Raw genomic sequence first — 21,918 nt, 5'->3', positions numbered from 1 at the left:
GGGAGGGAGATCCTGCACGCTGCCTCCCCCAGTTACATAATTTTAAAAAGCCCTCAGGATCTGGCCCTCCCGGAGGGCACGGGAGCTTGCACTTGTTTAAAAAAAAATGTTTTACTATGGATTCACGGATCCTCTGTAAATTCAAGGATCCTCTATAAATTTGTTGTAAAGTTTTATAACATAAAACGCTTTTTGCCCTAGGAGGGGGCCCTGTGGGACCCCACCACCAGGCCTAGGGGGCCATGGTATTCTTACCCTGCCCCCTTCTGGGTTTTTTTACATTTTGGGGGGGGACTTGGGCTGAGTCCTGAGTATCAAGATGGCTTCCAATACATCCGGTTTGAAGTGTTGGCAGCCAATCAGATCTCATTCTGTCGGATCCCTGGAGGCTGTGCATCCCTAGAGATATACAATTTTTTTTTAATAACTCCAAAACTACTGAACGGATTTACACCAAATTACAAACAGCACTCTTTCTGGACCAAGATTTGTATATACACACACTCACACACACATACACATATATATTATCTACTGGCGGTCGCCAGTAGATAGTTATAGTTAGGACCTATTTTCCATAGGAAATCCGCAACATTCTATTCCCAATAAGTCTGGCGGCGATTGACGAATCTTCGCGAAATTTTCCAAACTTTTGGCCAGCTCTGCTCCGCTCCTACACTGAAAGTTTCGTGGCGATTCGTCAAGCGTGGGGCCAAGAAAAAAGGGGGGTCCCAAAACACGTTTTCTCCGTGCAATTTCCCATAGGAGCTGTTGTCGCAGCTACAGCCCGAACTGCTGAACGGAATTACACCAAATTTGGCAAAGAGGTAGTACTCAGTTCAGACTCGTGCCTTTTGTTGAAATGGTGTAAATCCGTTCAGTAGTTCCTGAGAAAATTAGGGTAAAAATGTTAGTGATATCTATGGCCGGGGAGAATCCGCGCACCCTCCCCGCACCCTCCCCGAACCCTCCCGAGCACGAGCTGAATGCTAATTGGCTGCCAACACTCTGAATCAGGAAGTGTTGGCAGCCATCTTGTGCCTCGGTAGAACCGAGGCACAAGAAAACCGAAAAGAAAAGGCGCAAAACGCGACAAGGGGGCAGGGTAGAAGCACCCTGACCCCCTAGGCCTTTTTTTTTTAAATTTGCGCATCCCACTGACGAAAAAAAACGAAGCGCGGGCTCCCGCGCTTCATTTTTATTTAGCCCCCGGGGGGGCCAAGTCCCGGGGGCAATATCTTTATCATAATGGGGGGCCCAGAGGCTTTAATTTAATGTATGCGGGGGGGCTCATGGCCCCCACGCAGCCCCGGGGACCGCCACCCCCCGGGGCTTGTTTGTTTAAAAAAAAGAGAAAAAAAACCTGTGTGGGGGGGCTCGAGCCCCCCCCACATGCCACGGGGACCGCCACCTCCCCGGGGCACTAATTGTTTAAAATAGGGGGGCCGTTACGGACCCCCAAGCCCCGGGGACCACCACCCCCCCGGGGTTTAAAATTAAGTGGGGGGGCCGCGCGGCCCCTCTCCTGGAGCCAAAGATGGCCCTGGGGACCAACACCCCCCAGGGCCGGCTCCTGCAGTGTCCTGGGGTGCCCACCCCCAGGACATTGCTGTTTGCAATGGCAGGGCGGGAACCTCGCGGCATCCACCCTGCCATTGCAAACTGCTTCGCTTCAATGAAGCAAAGACGATTGCTTTTCCACATGGGGAGCAGCATGTTAGCTGCTTCCCATGTGGAAAAGAAATGCCGGCTCAGCAGGAAGCAGGGAGCCGGCTGGGACCGTGGGGGTATTGAGACCCCCCCCACGGTCCCCAACGAGATGGCCAGGCCCCGGGGGATGGGGTCCCCGGGGCTAGTAGTGGCCCGGGAGGCTAAAAATAAATAAATGGCCCCGGGGATGGGGTCCCCGGGGCCAAAAGGGGACACAGGAGGAGGGCAAGGCAGCCCCCCTCCAAAAACAAAACATAAAAAAGGCCACACCCCGGGGGATGATGTCATCAGTGATGTCATTTCAGATGTCATCAGTGATGTCATCAGTGATGTCACTGACCATGTCATGAGTGATGTAATATGTGACGTCATCAGCAGTGCATTGCAGGGGCGCGAGTTATAGTTAGCTGAACTAACTATAACGGGGGAATTTCTAGGGTTTTGTACAAGGGAAATGTCCAGCTAACTATAACGCCCCTGAAACCTATGGTTTTTTCAGTGAATTTCTAAGGTTTTTTAAATGACAATTCCTAACTATAACGCCCCTGAAACCTATGTTTTTTTCCGTGAATAAATATATATATATATATATATATATATATATATATATATATATATATATATATATATATATATATATATTATCTACTGTAGATAGTTATAGTTAGGACCGAGTTCCCATAGGAAATCTGAAAATTCTATTTTGAATAACTTTGGTGCCGGTTGACTTATCTTCATGAAATTTTCAAAACTAATGGGGCGCTCCGCTCAGCTCCTACCCTGAAAGTCTCGGGGTGATTCGTCAAGCGGGGGCTGAGAAAAAAGGGGGGTCCCAAAACGCGTTTTCCCCATGCATTTTCCCATAGGACCTTTAGTCGAAGGTACAGCCCGAATGGCTGAACAGAATTACTTGAAATGTGGCAAAGAGGTAGTCCTCAGGTCAGGCATGTGCCTTTTGCTTAAATGGTGTAAATCCGTTCAGTAGTTCCTGAGAAAATCAAAAGTAAAATCACATATATATCTGGGTGGAGCCTAACCACACATCTCATCGTGAGATCTGATTGGCTGTCAGCACTTCATCCAAGAAGTGTTGGCAGCCATCTTGGGACCAATATACATGATAGCACCTCATTAAAAAGCATTGCAGTTAATAGAAGGTTTTAAGACTTTAGTTACATTATAAATCATTTGTTGATGGTACCATACTCATTTTAGGAATTGTGGTGTGTTCTAAGGTGATTTTACCATGTGAAAAAGCCTTCTGCTGTGATATCATGAATCATGTTTGAGAGAAAACTATTTTCTCATGCTTTTCCCACAGAGGTTTGGAAGGTGATCTATAAGCTAACTGAGAGCATATTTTCTGTAAATTCACATTATCTTTCTCAGTCATGTGAGAATGAAGTCTGACATTCTCAGTAAAACATGTACATCCAACAAGGGCAGAGACTGTCAGTTGATTCCTTTGTGTTCTACTGCAGCTTCCCAGAGTGTTCTAACAACTAAGAACAACTAGAGTGCTAACAGTCCTACTTATGACAACCGTATGGCACACCTGAAGCCATCTTGGTTGGAATAAAGTGGTAATTCTTAAAACATTTAATTTAAAAAGGAACAAAATGAGGGGGTTCATTTTACATAGAAAGTATGATTAGTGCTGCAGAAAGAAAAATTGGGGCACATTTTGAGTGACTTCTCAAATCCTCTTCTATTTCATTAAAACATTCTGACATGCAGACTGAAACATGCACTTTGAATACCAGCAGCAGACTTCCCTGGTGAGCAGTAGCTTTACTACAGTGATCAAATGAGCAACTAGAGTGCTAACATTCAGAATTTATGGCAAATGTGTGACACATCTGAATGCCTTCTTGATGGAACCAAGTAAAAAACTGAAAGTATTTCCTACTGAGGAGACTGCAGTAAATGAGGAAATTAGGAAACTTCATAACAAATAAATCTCCCAAGATGGCCACCAGAGACAAAAGAGCCAAAATGTAGCCCAAATATCACCCAGATGTAGCCCAAGTATAGCCCAATGACAGAATGTCCCAGAGTGTTCTAACGAACAACATAGAGCTAACAGCCTTACTTATGACAAAATTATGGCACACCTGAAGCCATCTTGATTGGAATAAAGTGGTAACACTTAAAACATTTAATTTACAAAGGAACAAAATGAGGGGGTTCATTTTGCCATAGAAATTATGATTAGTTCTGCAGAAAGAAAAATTAGGGCACATTTTGACTTCTCAAATCCTCTTCTATTTCATATCCAAATTCTGACATGCAGACTGAAACATGCACTTTGAATACCAGCAGCAGACTTCCCTGGTGAGCAGTAGTTTTACTACAGTGATCTAATGAGCAACGATAGTGCTAACATTCAGAATTTATGACAAATGTGTGACATATCTGAATACCTTCTTGATGGAATCAAAGTAAAAAACTGAAAGCATTTCCTACTGAGGAGACTGCAGTAAATGAGGAAATTAGGAAACTTCATAACAAATAAATCTCCCAAGATGGCCACCAGACACAAAAGAGCCTAAATGCAGCACAAATATCACCCAGATGTAGCCCACGTGTAGCCCAATGACAGAAGTGTGCAAAACACTTATTTTTTGTGCATTTGCAGTTTTATATAGAGCAGACTTGTCAGGTATTGGAATGCTTTACATGAGCATTGGTTACATCACACAAGATCAAATTCATTTTGGTTGTAGACATGGGGAGATTAAGTGATTTGACCTAAATCACAGAATGTTGAGCTGAAGCAGAAACTCCAACCTGGTTCCCCAGTTGCAAAGTCTGCAGCTCTGGAAGTAACACCACATCCTCTTGCCAAGGTGCAACATTTAATCAAGTGGCCAACTGGATAAAAAAACATAAAGATTACAAATAATTTAAAAGTTCTTTGTCGCTATTTGAAAACTCAGAAAATATGTCCTCATTTTAGTTTTTTAGAGCACTAACCATAATTTTGATGCAAATAAGACCCTCTCAAATATGTAATTTCTAAAGGAAATACTCTAGGTATTACAGTTTTGATTACATCAAGATGACGTCAGGCGTTCCACACTTTTGTAATAAATATAGAATGTTAGCAATCTAGTTGTTCATTGGGATACTGTTGAGAGGCAGAGGCCAGGGGCACGGACTCTGAAAATTGAAGGCAGGTAGGAGAGTGCAGAGGCAACAATTTGACCACACTGGGCAGGCAGGAAGGGCAGTGGCAGCACAACAGACTATGGAGGGCAGTGGAAAGGGGGGCAGGGGCAACACACCAACAATACAGGACTGGCAAGAGAGGCTGTGGCAATATAATAGACCATTGTGGGCAGAAGGAAGAGGCAGTGGTAGTACAACCATACATGCCAACAGACCCGTTTCAGCCAGGAAACGTCCAATGTTTTTAAGCTCAAATGGGCTTTATTTGATCTGTCTCCTGTCTACAATCTCCTCTTTTTCAATGTAACTCAAAGGGGAAAATCAATACCCCAGTTTTTTTTCAAAATCTCCCTCTTACCAAGTTCAAAATGTTCGCAAGTATGGTACATTGAATCATGGTAGGCAGGAGGAATTGGGGTAGGGACATGGACTCGGATAACAGAGGACAGGAGGGACATGGAGAGGTGCACCAAACTGACCCTACAGGGCAGGCATCAGGGTTTGCAGCAGCACAATACACCACACAGCGCATGCGGGAAGGGAGTGCAGCACAACAATCCATAGAAAGCAATAGGGAGGGGACAGGACCATGCACATGGACAACAGAGGACAGATGGGAAAGAGGCAATGGTAGCTAGCTGACCATAATGGACAGACAGGAGAGAAAGCTTCAGCATAACAGACCATAAAGGGCAGGAGGGACGGATCAGGGGCATTACAATGGAACAGACAAGCCAGGAGGGAGGGAATAGAGGGTATGCACATGGAAACAGAGGGCTGGGGGCAAGGTGGCAGGGCAGGAGCAGCAAGATGACCATGGAGGTCAGGCAGGACGGGCACTAGAAACAAGACACACCATGGAGAGCAACAATGAGACTATGGTGACATACACACAGACCATGGAGGGAAGGTGGGAGGGGGTCAGGGGCAGCTAGCTGAACACACAGGGAAGGTGGGAGGGGCCATGGCAGCACAGAAGAACATGCATGGCAAGCGGGAGGGTTAGTGGCAGCACAATGGCTATGATGGGCAAGAAGGAGGGTGCAGGGGCATGCACAAAGGACCATGGAGGATAGAAGGGAGGGTCAGGACCTGGGCACAGACCAGAGAGTTCAGGGGAAGGGGCCTCACAACAGACCGCGTGGGGCAGGTAGGAGGAGCAGTTGCAGCACAACAAATCAGGGAGGGCAGAAGGGTGTGGCAGTAAAATGGACCATGGAGGACAGGAGGAAGGGGATAGGGGCATGGCTTGTGGACAGGCAGGGTGGAGGTGGCAGGGACAGGTTACAGTCATCTGACAATGCTAGGCAGGTGGGAGGGGAGTGGCAGCTCAACAGAACACTCAGAGTAGATAGGAGTGGCAGGTCCATGGAACATAGTGGGCAAAAAGGATGGAGCAGGGGCATGCACAAAGACATCGGAGGGCAGGGGGAAGGAGAATAGGGGCAGCAAGCTAAGCACAGAGGCTAAGCAGGAGGTCAATGATGGGCCATAGAATTGGACAATGGAGGGCAGGAGGAGTGGACTGGTACATCATGCTAAATGGAGGGCAGTGGCAGCACATCAGACCATGCATGGCATGAGGGAGGAGGCTAGTCCATGGATTCAGACAACAGAGGATAGGGAGGAGGTGGATGGGGCAGCAAGCTAACTGTTCAGAGAAGGTGGGTATTAGGAACTTTATTGTTTTTAAAATGTGTGTCTGTGTGAACTACTTAAAATATGACCAAGTATGCAGCATAATCTCACTTTTATTCAGGAAGAAGAGGACGTTTGTGACTGTGACTCCGGGCTCACTCGGCAGAAACACCCCCTGATCCTCCACCCCCATCGCAAAATGTAATGCCCGTGAAAAGGGTAGGTGGACGCAGTGTTATATAGAACATAGTCCTGAGAGCACGATTGAAAATGAAAACTAGATGTAGTATATGGTATAAACTATGCACCAAAAAGTGTGATATAAGATGAACCGGGCGTGAAATATAATATGCAATACATTGTGCGCAATGACAGATTCATTGGAGAGCGCGAGATAGCACAGGCACTAGCACGTGCTATGCGATATGCGCCTTGGAGTGTAATATGCACAGGGCAGTGTTGTGTAACATAACTAGTCTCTAAAGTTGTCATATAAAATATGTGCTGGGGAGTGTAACGTTGCATATGCACTGTGACAAAGATATGGATCCCAGATTGTAATATGTATGGCATAGCGCTGTGCGTTATAACATACACATCGAGGAAGGCACGTTAGATGGGGCAATATAACCCGTGCGAAGGCAAGTGTGGCATGACATATTCACGGGGTGGTGTTACAGTGCACATGGGCTAGAGAGTGTCATAGCATACGCGCTAGCTGGTGGAATACAACACAGAGGTGTGAGGCAATCGGCGGGCACTGGTGGGTGTTACACAGCATTGGGCTTAGCCAGGAGCATGCTGTGACTCTCAAGTGAGGTTCGTCTCCTTTCCAGAGAGTAAAATAAAAAGTATTACACATCCGGCGGTGGATTTGTGTTTTATTAACCGTGAGGGGGGGGTTTCTTGCATAGTTTGGTCGAATTTTTGTCGAATCCCCTCTGAATGGCTTGGTGTGCGTGTGTATTAAATGTGCCCGTCAATAGCTACCCATGTTTGTATAAATAAATGACAAGTGTGTCTACTTGGAGAGTACCCACCGGCGGGGGCGCCGGGATTAGGCACAGAGACACGTCAGAGCTTCACTAGTGGTGTAAATACATTCCACGTGGATTCATTGTATGCATAGTCGCCTTTTAATGAATATCACGCAAATCGTCATGGTGATAGGTACATACGGTTTGTCCAGCATGTCCTAGGTGTTTCTATAAATATATATATTTTTAAAATAATAAAAAACAAAGGCCGGCCCCGGGGGGATGGGGTCCCCGGAGCCATAAGTGGCCTGAGGAGGGGGGCAACGCAGCCCCCTCCTAAAGAATTTAAATTTAAAAAAGGCCATGACCCGGGGGTTGGGGTCCCCGGGGCCGATTAAGGCCTTGGGAGGGCCAAATTTATTTTTTTCAACAAAAAAAATTAGGGTGCAGGCCTTTGGGGATGGGGTCCCCAGGGCCAGTAAATTAGAAAAAGAAGGGGGGGCCACACAGCCCTCCTTCTTAAAAAAATAAAATAAATAAAAGACCGGCATCGCGCTGGAGGCCACGCCCCCTCCTTGCAGCACTCTGCAAACGAGCCTCCTGGCCAGTTGTAAGTTGGGGAATTAATTCCCCTTCAATACTGAGGGTCCCTGAGGGCCAACTAGCCCAACAGGTATCACCAGTGTGCGCCAGGGAGCTGCGTTGCAGACAGGTGTTCTGAGGCCACGCCCCTTTTTACACCTCTATGCAATGCAGCTCAGTGGCGCTTACTGGAGGTACCTAGTGGGCTAGTTTGACCCTAGGGACCCTTAGGATTCAAGGGGACTTAATCTCTCAACTTAGAACGGCCACAGGGCGCGTTTACACAGTGGTGAAGGGAGGTGACGGGGCCTGAGGTGACGTGTGCAAACACGCCCTGTGGCGCGTTTTAAGTTGGGGAAATAATTCCCTTTCAATCCTGAGGGACCCTGGGGGCCAACTAGCCCACCAGGTGCTTCCAGTAAGTGCCACTGCTCTGCGTTGCAGAGAGGTGGTGCAGGCCGTGCCCCTTTTTACACCTCTCTGCAATGGCGCTTACTGGGCGTACCTAGTGGGCTATTTTGCCCCTAGGGATCCTCAGGATTAAAGGGGACTTAATCTCCCAACTTAAAAAACGGCCATAGGGCATGTTTACACAGTGGGGAAGGGAGGGGACGGGGCCTGAGGTGGCGTGTGCAAACACGCCCTATGGCGCGTTTTATGTTGGGGAAATAATTCCCCTTCAATCCTGAGGGCCCCTGGGGGCTAACTAGCCCACCAGGTGCTTCCAGTAAGCGCCACTGAGCTGCGTTGCAGAGAGGTGGTCCAGGCCATGCCACTTTTTACACCTCTCTGCAACGCAGCTCTGTGGCGCATACTGGAGGTACCTAGTGGGCTAGTTGGACCCTAGGGACCCTCAGGATTCAAATTAACTTAATCTCCCAACTAAAAACGGCCACAGGGCATGTTTACACAGTGGTGAAGGGAGGGACGGGGCCTGAGTTAATGTGTGCAAACAAGCCCTGTGGCGCGTTTTAAGTTGGGGAAATAATTCCCCTTCAATCCTGAGGGCCCCTGGGGGCTAACTAGCCCACCAGGTGCTTCCAGTAAGCGCCACTCCGCTGCGTTGCAGAGCGGTGGTCTAGGCCGTGCCCCTTTTTACATCTCTCCGCAACGCAGCTCTGTGGCGCTTACTGGAGGTACCTAGTGGTCTAGTTGGACCCTAGGGACCCTCAGGATTCAAGGGGACTTAATCTCCCAACTTAAAACGGCCACAGGGCGTGTTTACACAGTGGGGAAGTGAGGGGACGGGGCCTGAGGTGATGTGTGCAAACACGCCCTGTGGCGCGTTTTAAGAGGTAGTTTTAATCCCCTGCCCTATTATATACTAGGGGCTTACAGAGGAGGTCATGCTGATCACAGGGGGACCCCAACGCATAGTGTTCCCTAGTGTATGTAGATGTTTTCACTTTATTCTGAGTGTCTTTTAACATAGCACTGGCTCTAGGACTTGTTAGTCAGACTCAGTTACCACCAGTATCCGTCTAAAAAAGTTGAGGGTACAGGATGATTTTGCAACAAGGCTTCTTTCTGCTCTTCTGTTTGTTCTTTCTGCACGTTATCCTTCTTCCTGCACTTTTCTTCTTCTTTGAGGACTTCTGTTGCTTCTTTCTGCATTTCTTTTTTTTCTTTCTGTGCGTTTTTTCTTCTTTCTTCACATGTCCTATCTCTGTAGGCATAGTTAGAAATTAGCATTTAAAAAGCCTTTGAAACTCACTGAAAAAACCATAGGTTTCAGGCACGTTCTAGTTAGGAATTAGCATTTAAAAAAACCTTAGAAATTCACTGAAAAAACCATAGGTTTCAGGGGCGTTATAGTTAGCTGGACTTTTCACTCGTACAAAACCATTGAAATACCCCGTTATAGTTAGTTCAGCTAACTATAACTCACGCGCACGCAATGCACTGCTGATGACGTCACATATTACATCACTCATGACATTGTTGGGTAAATGTCTAGTGCATAATCTACACTACAGCTGCATAATGGACCACAAGGAAATGTCTCCAGTGACCTTGTGTGCATGTAATTTTAGAAATGTGATTGTTCCTTAAAATCTTGAGCAACAAATCTGTGATAACATGAATCATTGCTAGAGAAGATGGCGAGACTACAAAGAGAGGAATCTCCACCAAAAAGGGTACTTCCTCTTAACTTTAGGAAGTAAGTGTTTCTTTGTTTGGTGAAGATGTCCTCGTATTTCCCTGCATCAAGAACGTGTCACCAAAATCAACAACAAACGTGCTCAGGGGCCTTTCGGTAAGCTGTCCATCAACATGGGAAAAGGTGCGAAGACGTTTGCATACAACTTAGGAAAACGGGTGTGGGGCCAAATGGGCGGAACTTGCAGATACATTTTTGCATTTGCGTTCTCCAAGTAATTAAAAAAGGGAGAACCATTGACTCTGCTCTCACCAGGAGATGACGAGAAAGAACTTGTAACAATAGCCTAAGTATTTAAAGCCTTATTTATGAGGCCCCTTGCGGCACTTTTGCACCACCGGTACATCACTTTTTTGATGATCCGGTGGTGCAATGTGCCGCAGAATATTTTAAAGGCAAGGGAAGACCACTTTATGTGGCTTTTCATGGACTTGTAAATAAGTGCTCCTTTCACGCAGAACACTGTGTGAAAAGGGTGTTCCATACATGTTACTGTGGGTGTTCCCTGCAATACCCATGGAAGGGGAAGCATTCCCAGATTTACGAGGAATCTTAAACCTGGGAATGTAACAGATTCTAATGCCACGCCAGGGGTGGCATGAGGGAGGCACAAAATGTTTTCATTTCTCCTCATGTTTCCTCTTTGTATGTGTGCTGCAGTGTGCAGCACACACAGAAAAAGGAAATCGCCTCAACTGAGTGATTGAATTTGTGATCGATTTTGTGTTGGCGCATGGCAGCCCATTGTGCTCTAGCGCAGGGGAAAGGGGTAGGAATGTGCCGTATCTCATAGATATGGTGCATTCCTGCCCTTTTCTTTTGACGCAGGCAGTGCAGCAAGATTCCTTGTGGTGCTGCCCTGCACAAAACATCTTAAATGAGTTCCTCAGTTAGGAACATCATGATATAGCTTTTGTAAATATAATTTCCAATTGACTTATTGAAAGTGAGTTTAATCCTCCAACTTAAATGCTAACCCCAAGTAATATTAGAATTCTCAATAAATGTGGCTAGGTTATTGCACAAATTCAGTAACACCATGATGTGGTTTTACCCACAGAATGCGGATCCAATCATTATGGTCCTAATTGCTCCTTGAGATGTCAATGTTCAAAGAAATCATACTGCAGCCCCCAAAATGGAAGTTGCACATGTCCTTTTAAATGGATGGGACCAACTTGCACAGAAGGTAAATATAAATGCTGATGTCACCCACACACTTGTCCTATACAATTTAATGAAGAAATTGTACAGTCTAAAATAATCACTAAGAATCTTTTAATTGAATGACATCATCTTGACATTCTTGTTCCAAGGGTACACAATTCTTCATATTGATATCCTCTTTGATACTCATAATTGTTTTAATTTTCCTGATATTTGTGAGACAATTCAAATATGTATGGCTCCATTGAAGATATCTGAAATGGGGTCTCGTCCTTACTACAGAGGGGAGGTAATGTGTTGGTTCCTTACTTTCAGGGTTGGTGATGAGTCAGTTCCTTACTTCTAGTCAGGAGAGGTGATGCATCGATTCCTTACAGGCAGGGGAGGTTATGCGTTGGTTCCTTACTTGCAGGGGAGGTGATGTGTCAGTTTCCAGACATGCAGCCTCGGTTTCTTACTGTACGGTGTCGATGAAGAATCGGTACCCAGGGACAATGTGTTGAAAATCCATATGTGCTGCATCGATGTGACAAGGGTGAAGCAGGCGCTGCATTGCTTTCATAACTGCGAAGCAGGTTCTCCGTCAAATCCACAGCCGCGAAGCAGGTGCTGCATCAAAGGCGGAGCAGGTTCCATGGATGTCGGCAACATGGGGTCCGAGACTTATGCTGTGGCGATTCTTCTGATGCCCTGGACGGGAAACTGCGGCCTGCTGTGAAAGCTGTGGTTGATAGTTCAAGTGGGAACCACCCTTCAGGCAGGCAACAGTGATGCATCAATCTTATACGGCGACCCATCTATAAACCAGGCGCTGGGATTCAATGCTTGGATTTTCTCCTTAAGTTCACCAGGTTACACTTCCAAGGGCCCAGGAAGTGGATTTAGCTCCATTTGGCAAGTCAGGACTCTTGGAAGAAGCGCCCAAGCATTGGCAGGTGAAGTCTTTGATGGCCCTGAAGCTTCTTAACAGGAGGCAAACTGAGCTCAAGCGCTTGGAGAACCTTGGAAGCAGGATACAGAACCATAGTCCAGTCTTTTCACTCCCAAGACAGAAGCAGCAGGCCAGCACAACAAAGCAACAGGCAAAGTTGCAGTCCCTTCTAGAGCATCCAGCTCTTCTTCCTGGCAGAATGTCCTCAGTCCAGAAGTGTTCTGGTTCTGGAGTGTCAAGGCCCAATACTTATACTCCTTTCTGTCTTTGAAGTAGACAAAATTCAAAGGAAAGCCTTTGCAGTGTACAAGACACTGCCTTTCCCTGACCTGGCTCCAGACATACTACCGGGGGTGGAGACAGCTTTGTGTGAGGACAGGCACATCCCTATACAGGTGTCAGTGACAACTCCTCCCACCACTCTAGCTCTTGGAGGCTGATTAGGATATGCAAGACACGCCTCAGGTTCCTTTGTGTGACTGTCTAGTGTGAATTCACAAGAGCCCAAGTGTCAGACAATTCAAACATGTGTATTCTATAGACTGGCAGAGGCACAGAATGGTTAAGCAAGATAATACGCACTTTCTGAAAGTGGCATTCCAAAAACACATTTTAAAAACAAACTTCTTCAAAATATGCATTTTTAAATTGTGAGTTCAGGGACCCCAAACTCCAAATCTCTATCTGCTCCCAATGGGAAATTACTCTCAAAAGATATTTCAAGGCAATCCCAATGACAGACCTTGCAATTGTGAAAAACTAAACTAGCAGAATTTCACTAGTAGGACATGTAAAACACAACAGAACATGCCCTATCTTTTAAATAAACTGCAATCTGATCCTGGGGCTAGCTTGGGCCTACCCTAGGGGTGTCTTACATATAATAAAGAGGAAGGCTTGGGCCTGGCAAGTAGGTGCATTTTCCAGGTTGAAATGGCAGTTTAAAACTGTACTCATAGACACTGAAGTGGCAGGTCTGAGACATGTTCGCAGGGGCACTCCTGTGGTTGGCACTGTCAGTTCAGCAGGCCCACTAGTAGCATTTGATTTACAGGCCCGGGGCACACCTGGTGCACTTTACTAGGGACTTACTAATAAATCAAATCTGTCAATCATGGATAAACCAGTCACCAATACAGTTTACAAAGAAGGCACTTGCACTGAAGCACTGATCACCATTGTCAAAGTGACAAGAATCCTCAAACCAGCAGAAACTAAATGCAGCACACAGTCAAAGACAGGAGATCAGTAGCAAAAAGACAGGGGAAATCATTCCAAAATATGCCAGGTCTAGCATGTGCCCCCCTCTGGCTGAAAATAAAGAGAACTATCCAATCTCATGGGGGTTCTCTTCACTAAGGTGGGAAAACCTTGACAGGCCATCAGTGTGGGCATGTTCTGTTCCAAGGCAATGTTCCACCGTAAAGTCCATTCCCTGTAGGGAGATAGGCCACCTCAGCAGCTTTGAGCTATCGCCCCTCATCTTCATTAACCATCTGAGGGGCCTGTGGTCTGTCTGAACCCGGAAGTGAGTCCCAAACAAGTAGGTTCTTAGCTTAGTGCACAAACCACAGCAAAAGCTTACCTTTCAATGTTGCTCCACCTCTGATCCTGAGGAAGTAACCACCTATTAAAGAAGGCTACGGGTTGATCTTGGCACCTCTTCATTCAGCTGTGAAAGCACAGCTCCCACATCATGCTCTGGGACATCATTCTGTATAACAAACTCCTTGGAGAAGTCTGGAGCCTTTAGCATGGGCGCTGTGCACATGGCCTCCTTCAGGGTGTCAAAAGCGGTCTGGCAGGCCTCAGTTCAGATCACCTGACAGGGCTGCTTCCTTGAAGTCAGCTCTGTCAAAGGGGCTACAATGGTGCCCTACCCCTTGACGAATCAGAGATAGTATCCGGCGAGGACTAAGAAGGCTCTCACCTCTGTCTGGGTCTTGGGGAGTACCCAAGCCAGAATGGTGTCAATCGTGGGTTGTAGGGGCGCCACCTGGCCGCTTCCTACCTGGTGTCCCAAGTACACAACACACAACCCTGCCCTATCTGGATACTTACTGACTTTGATATTGAGGTCTACGCTCTGCAAGGCCTTTAACCAAGATGGTACAAATGGTCCTCCCAACTGGAGCTGAAGACTGAAATGTCACCAAGATAGGTCGCACTGAAGTTCTCCGACCTGCCAGGGCCTGATTGGCCAATCTCTAGAATGTGGCAGGAGCATTCTTCAACCCAAAAGACATAACCGGGAACTGGAAGTGTCCTTCTTGTTTTGAGAACGATAACCTCATTTGTGCCCTGTCAGTCAAGGCAATCTGGCAGTACCCAGATGTTAGATCAAACATACTGAGGAACTTGGCAGCTCCCAGCGGGTCAATGAGCTTATCATATCAGGGATGGGGTGTGTGTAAGTCTTTGTGACAACAGTGAGCCCATGGTAGTCCCCACAGAACAGCAGTTCATCAATGGCACCAGATGGGGCAGCCTTAGGACCGGCTGGACCAAGGACAGCTGGAGGGCTCAATCACCCCTAGGGTTAGCATGATGGAAACCTCTTCCTTAATGCTAGCATTACATCTTGTGTTTCACATGTGGACTATCCCCAGTATCGATTTCATGAGTGCACCAATGGGTGACTCCTGGGGTGAGTGAAAATAGAGTTGAAAGTTGTCCCAGCAACTGGCAACAGTCTTTCTGTTGCTCTATGGTCAGTGTAGGGGAGAGGATCACACCTTCCACTGACCCATCCTGCTCCTGGGCAGACAGGAAGTTGGGGAGAGCTTCCCTCTCCTCTTCCACCCAATAATCAGTAGTCAAGAGCACTGTCAACTCAGACTGCTCGAAGTGGGGTTTGAGAGGGTTCATGTGCAGTACCCTCAAGGGGTTCTTAGGAGTCTGCAAGTCCACCAGGTAGGTGATATCACTCTTTCACTCCTTCACCTAAAATAGGCCAAACCAATTGTCTTGTAGAGCGCGGGGGTCTACTGGCTCCATCATCCACACCTTTTGACCAGGCTGAAAATCAACCATAGTGGTATTCTGGTTGTACCAGTGTTTCATATCCTCCTGGCTAGCTTATAGGTTCTCTTGGGCAAGCTTCCTGAAGCATGCTGTCGGGTTCCGGGAGGCCAGCATGTAACGGAATACATCCTGGGGGGGCTTCTTAGGAGCTTGCTTCCAGCCCTCCTTTACCGAAATGAGAGGTCCTCTCACAGGGCTGAACCCATCCCCTTTCTGCAGTACCTCACTGTAGGCGAATAGAAAGCATGGTAAGAAGATGTCCCACTTACATCTCATGGGTTCTTACAGGCCAGCAATCATACCTTTCAGGATGCGGTTGAACCTTTCAACCAACACATTTCTCTGGGGGTGCTAAGGGATGGGGAATTTGTAGTTCTGTCCACACTCCTTCCACATGGCCTTCATGTACAGCAACATGAAGCTTGTCAGATACCACCTCTTTGGGGAAACTCGTGTGGGTAAATATCCCCATCAGTGCCCGGGCCATGACGGGTGCTGTTACCGTCCACAGAGGGATAGCTTTGGGTACCGGGTGGCATGGTCCACCAAGACCAGGATGAACCTGTTGCCCATGGATGTCTTGGGATTCAGAGGCCCCACAATCTCAATGCCCACCTGCTTGAAAGGGGTGCTTACGACAGGGAATGGTTGCAGGGGAGCCTTACATCTCCCTCCACTCATGCCACTTGCTAGCCAAGTCTGGCAGGACCTACAGAACGTATCTGAGGTTTTTCTCATTTGGGGCTAGTAAAAGTAGATGACAATCCTGTCAAGGGCTTGCCTGTCCAAAATGACCTGCCAGAGGCACATCATGAGCCAAACCCAGTAGGTACTCTTTGAAACACTGGGGTACCACCAGCACATGGGCTGCCCCAGGCTCAGCAGCCTTAGGCTTGCTATATAGGAGACCATTCTCCCAATAGATCAGGTTAGACCCAGACTCTTTGCCAGCTGCCTGGTCCTCAGCTTGCTGCCGAAGACCCACAAGAGTAGGGCTGCACAGAATTCCTGCCTGGCGGGACCCCCTTTCTGCTGCCAATGGGTCAGCTCAGGCAAGTTCCCCAGTTCAGCCACTTCTTTCCCTTTAGTTTCCGGGGCATCCCACTCAGGTTCAGACTCCTCCAGGAACATGGAAATTTCTAAAGTGGATTTCCTGTACCCCTTTTCCCTCCTCTTCTTTGCTGACACCTGGGCCACTCTATCAGGCTCCAGGTTCTTCTGATCATCCTGGGTTGCCAGTGACCCCCTCCACTCAATGAGAACCTGCACATCCCACAATGGTGCTCATTGTCTACTGCAACTACTTGGTGAAGCACTCCAAGGACCACTTGCTCTTCAGACGCAAGGTGATACCTGACAGAAGTCACACTGGCTCCTGTGTCTTTTACAGCCTCTACCCTATATCCATTAATGGTCACCCACTGCCTGTATTTCTTAGTTTTATCAGGCATGTAGTTTTTCTGGACCATCTCACTGTCCAATAGTGAGACAAGGGTCATGTCAGCTGGTTCCCCGCACCCACCTGGGACAAACACCTCCCCAAGTGTGACACTGGCCGTCCCAGGTGACTTCCCACTGGTGAGGGCCTCTGTCCGCTTGAAATTACATCATTGATTACAACACTGTGGATTGCGGGGTCACAAGTAATTGTTACTTAAGTTAGCCATAACTGGTGAATATCTGTGTTTTTTAGTTTAAAATGTAACGTTTTAGCTGACATTTTCTGATAAGATGTTTTTGCATTGAATCCACATATTTATGTATGCACTCAGAGAGAGATGCATGAGCATTTACACTCTCTCATTAAATAAAGAAAAAATGCTCCTGAGTCTCATGGGTTTTTCTGCTTGACTTGCCCATTTGGTAGATAACAGTATGCATCTGTACACCTTTAATTAAGCATAGTTTGATCATGTGATCTTACACTGTGGTGCATGTGCAAATTCCCACCCATTTCAGTTTGCTCCCATTCAATTTTCCTTGTGAACTAGGCCATAGATAATGTATATACGTGTGCTTCTGCGGTATTGAAACCAGTTTAGCTTTAGCAAATAGTTTGGTAGACAATTCAATTATTGTTTAATTGATTGTGTAGTGTTATTATCTTACCATTAATTAGCATTTAGAGAGGTGTGGTTACAAGTTCACTTAAGTCATATATTTCATTCTACTTATGTGACGTACATTAATTAAACTAGTTTTAGATATATATTCATCATCTTTCATTTATTTCGTAATTATTCTGCTTAATTCACCAGGTGGACCCCCAACGCTTCCGGAAAATGATCACCAACCAGGGAATGCATTGCCAAGATCTCCATCACATGTATAAATCTGATGCTTGTACAGCAGAAAGAAGTGGGATTTTTAATCAAAGACTATATTTAGTACTGCAATTTGGATTTCACATTCAGTTCGTATTGAGCAGCACTGAATGACAAAATTACTTTGGAGATTACATTGAACATTGATTATGCCAGGCAAAGTATTTAAACAGCAGGGTTTACTGATGCCAGGTCTGATTCTAGGTGGACTACTCATATTGTCAATATATGAAATATTGGCCAGCAGATATGTGATGTAACTGAGGAAGTATCTAACTAATTTAACCACGAGGAATTTCATGATAAGGAGCACAACCTAAAACTTGGGCACTTTCACTCAGGGGTGGGATTTAAAATCATAGCTTGAAAGACAACTTTGAAGTACAGCATTCTTTAAATTGAGATGCTTCAGCTGTTGTGCATAAGGGTTGCATTAAACATATCTCACGTCCCAACGTTTAGTCTGTTGGGTGTATTTGTGCCAAACATGAGGTTTGTTTAATCTTGGTATGTTCCAAGTGTTATTATAATGCATGATGCTAAAGAAAAGTATCTATTTTACCTGAATTTGAAGATTTCCCCTTATTGAAACTATGTGGCACTCAATATGGTATTTAGTAACATTATGAGGCAAAGCACTGACTCAAAAGAGTTGAAGTCCTCAGTGCATAATGATGCATCTTCCCTCACAACCACAGATAACTTTGGGTGGATCTCCAAATATTGTCCATACCATGCTGTTTTAACATCTGCATAAGATATGGATCGATTAATCTAACCAGAACCAGAGCACAAGTTAAAACCATGCAGTGACATGTAATTCAAAATGTCATTAAGTAGACCTAAGGGGTAAGGACCCAGTGACTTGCCTAAGTAAAGTGATTGCAACATTGCATGTGTAAAGCAGTAATATATGAAGTTTGCAGTATAGTGGTGGTAATATGAAGTTTACCTCTTTGCAATGCAGCTATAAAGGTGTGAATGTATTGTTGTTTATTTGCACACATGTTCTAGGTGCCATGTTTTATTGGCCCAGTCTTATTTTCAATCGTTTGTCATAAGTGCATTCCCACCATTCCTGGTGGTATTAAATGTGTAGCCTTTTCCTGTATGTGTTTTTTTCTCCCAAATGTGTTCATGCTGTCAAAAACTGAAGAAGATGGCTATATACAGAGGCAAAGTAGGTTATCAGACATATTATTTTTCATATTATAAATTGCTTGGCTGCATCCACAGTCTGAAACCTAATTCAGTAAAAGTTAGTTAAGTTTTTCCTAAAAAACAAATTCATGAAACATCAATATTTACAAAGGCTCACAATACAATGTAGCTTATAATATAATCTTTAAACAATATGAAAGTGAGTATGATTGACACTTTATACAGTGTCTGGAACTCTCAACTTTTAGTATTCTAAGTCTGAACTGTGAATGCATTTTTTGACATCTTCATATTGTGACATATTTAGAGCTATACATTGCAAACAAACTAATAGTTGTTGAAAATGGGCGTCTGCTGTTGCCATAAAAAAAATGGTGGATTTGTTTATTTGTCCTAGAGACAAATTGTATAATAGAGTAATAGTAGTTTTTATGGCAGTTCACATGTCAAAACTTAAAATTTCAGAGGGCAGTTATAGGCTAAGATCATGGGATTGGGGCCTTATTTAGAGTTATTACAAATGTGGCAGATGTCCCGCATACCATTATTACAAGTGCGTTATAGACTATTGCACTTGTAATACCATAGACATAATATCCGCCAGGTTTTGACGGAGTATCCCATCCAGTAACCTTTAAACAAGGCCCTAAGGTGCCAGATGTACAACGTTTTTTGGTGGTCACAAATGGTCTGATTCAAAGTTCGCAAAAAAAGTTCGGTGTTCAAAAGGCAATTTTGCTTTTGCTACCAAATACCGAATCAGAATAGTATGCCTAATGTTTTGTGACCAAATTCCTGTCGTAAAATGGTAATACTTTACCATCAGTTTAAAACTGGTGGTAATAACCCATTCGAGGGGAAGGAGTTCCTCGGGTACCCCATCCCTGGGGACCGGTTCCCCTTTGAGAATGTTAAAAATATATTTTTTGCAAAAATATATTTTTCTTGAAAATTGAAACTGCATAATTTATTTTTTTTCTTTTTAAATGCATCCCATTTTCCTTTAAAGGAAAACGAACTGGTTTTAATAAAAAAAGAATGCTTTATTGAAAAGCAATCACAGACATGGTATTCTGCTAACCTCAGCAGCCACCATACCTGTGATGGCTGCCATTCTTAAAGGGTAGTAAATTGTGACCGACCTCATTGATATGCACGAGGAAGGTCTATTTACGACACACTAGGAATTGCTAATGGAATTCAAAAGAGATTCATATATTTGGAATGCTGATTTCCTAATTGCGATTCGGAGTGACTTGCAATTAGGAGATCGGTATTCCTAATGTTTGTACATCTGTCCCTATGTTCTTGAAATCTATTCTCGTCATCTTTGCAACAGGTTTCATGGCATTACTCTGTTGCTAGTGATTTATCTTGGGTTACCCAAGGCAAGGCTTTATGCCACATCTCTTAACTGTGTGGCGTAACAAAGGCTCCTGCAGACCCCGCAGTGCGGGGGGCCCCGAACTCCAGGGGTCCCCCTCAGCAAAGTAGGCTGGCCTGAGAGCTCCTGAATGAGCCGGAAGGGGGGCCCGTCATATTCTTTGCAGGGGCGCCCCCTTGAGTTTCGTTACGCCACTGCTGTGTGGCTTTAGAATATCATTATGCTGTATCAATCAGATTTTGAGACAAACTATTTCTTTCTGTCATAGCTTGAAAAATACTCCTGTAAAATAACACATATTTGCCAAACAAATCACTTTTGATTATTGAAAATATTGTGTTTATTTCCTCAGCGAAATACATAGTTGCATTCCTAATGATGTGCCTGTTCTGTTTCATGATCAAGTGTGTTATGTATTTTACTTGTAGTCTGTTCATGTACTGTTAATTAAGCGGACCAATTAATGAAGTAAACATCATCGAAGTGGCTTTTGATATATTAGGGGAAAAGTTAACGGTGCAACATTTTTATTTAAAATTAGAGACATAAGTGAATATATGCCCTACATTGCTTTAAATATAGATATCTGTGCTATTTACATATGAAAAGACTGATTGCAGTTTGTTATAGACATACATAAAACATGTATTCTACAGAGCAATTAAAAACAGCAAAATACCAAGTTTTTTATTATGTTGGTTCCAGAGCAATACTACGATATCATTCAATGGAAATGTATGATAGGATTTTTATTGCAGAGATAATGTGCATAATATTATTAGGGACAGGCTGAAGGGATTCAAAAGGGTGCACAGAACCTCAATGGTGTTGTTTAGTGCCAGTATGAGCGTGCATACAATTAGATCAATTTTAAATGTATTTAGTTCTAATATGTTATGCCAAAATGCAAAATAGTCTCAAATGTTTTACGCTGTTTAATGTGTTCATGTCAAGTCATATTTCAATTTAGAACTTGTCCAGGGATGGCAGCAATATAATGTTTCAACATGCAAACGAATTATTTGTTCTGAAAAAATATTTCTAATCCTGATTACGTACTGTACTCAAGACTCAGGCTTTTTTTTAATTGGTGCTAGGTTTTAATAAATATTTTATTTAAAAGTTGTGTTCTTATTTCTTTTTTTCAGACATACTTTTATTGATTCATACCTTCCACCATTATTCAAAGGAAATAAACAAAGATTTGGCACTGCAATCGGTCAAGATCATATTCCACTATATTTAAAGAATGCATACATGCATCTTTTTATTTATGTATGTATTGATGTTTTCGCTTCCCTTATTCATGGACTTCTGAAGGATTTGGAGGGCTTGGAGCCAAGTTTAATTTGGGGCCCCCGGTCACAACAAGTCTGATTGTTTAACACACTTTTAGCTCATTCATGTGATTGATAACTTTAGTTAGTTCCTTGAAACCATGGGCCAGATGTATTAAGGTTTTTTGCGGGCGCAAATGGGTTTTAGACCATGTATTAATCCTATTTTGCGAGTCGCAAATCAAATTGGGACTCACAAAATAGGATTAGTGACTTGCTATTAGGAAGGGGCTTTCCCTTCCTATTAGCGACTCCAAAAGCTATGTCAGAATATTTTGCAACCGCAATTGCGGTCGCAAAACATTCGCAGTTTACCACCCTTCTCAGAAGGGTAGTAAAGCATTCGCAAAT

General features: G+C 44.7%; 1 protein-coding gene across 1 annotated transcript in view; it reads left to right on the top strand.

Moving 5' to 3' along the window:
• Window positions 1-21,352, top strand: part of LOC146785830 (uncharacterized) — a 946,503-nt gene extending 925,151 nt beyond the window's left edge. The window contains exons 31-32 of the mRNA XM_085635161.1: window positions 11,300-11,428; window positions 17,620-21,352. Coding sequence (XP_085491287.1) covers window positions 11,300-11,428; window positions 17,620-17,693 — 203 coding nt within the window. The 3' untranslated portion in view covers window positions 17,694-21,352. The remainder of the gene's footprint in view (window positions 1-11,299; window positions 11,429-17,619) is intronic.
• The last annotated feature ends 566 nt before the right edge of the window (window positions 21,353-21,918 follow it).

This window comes from Triturus cristatus, chromosome 11 (genome assembly GCF_964204655.1).
Source record: "Triturus cristatus chromosome 11, aTriCri1.1, whole genome shotgun sequence".
Taxonomy (NCBI): domain Eukaryota; kingdom Metazoa; phylum Chordata; class Amphibia; order Caudata; family Salamandridae; genus Triturus; species Triturus cristatus.
Note: the sequence above shows the minus strand (reverse complement) of the source record. Positions and strands in the feature narration are given on the sequence as shown.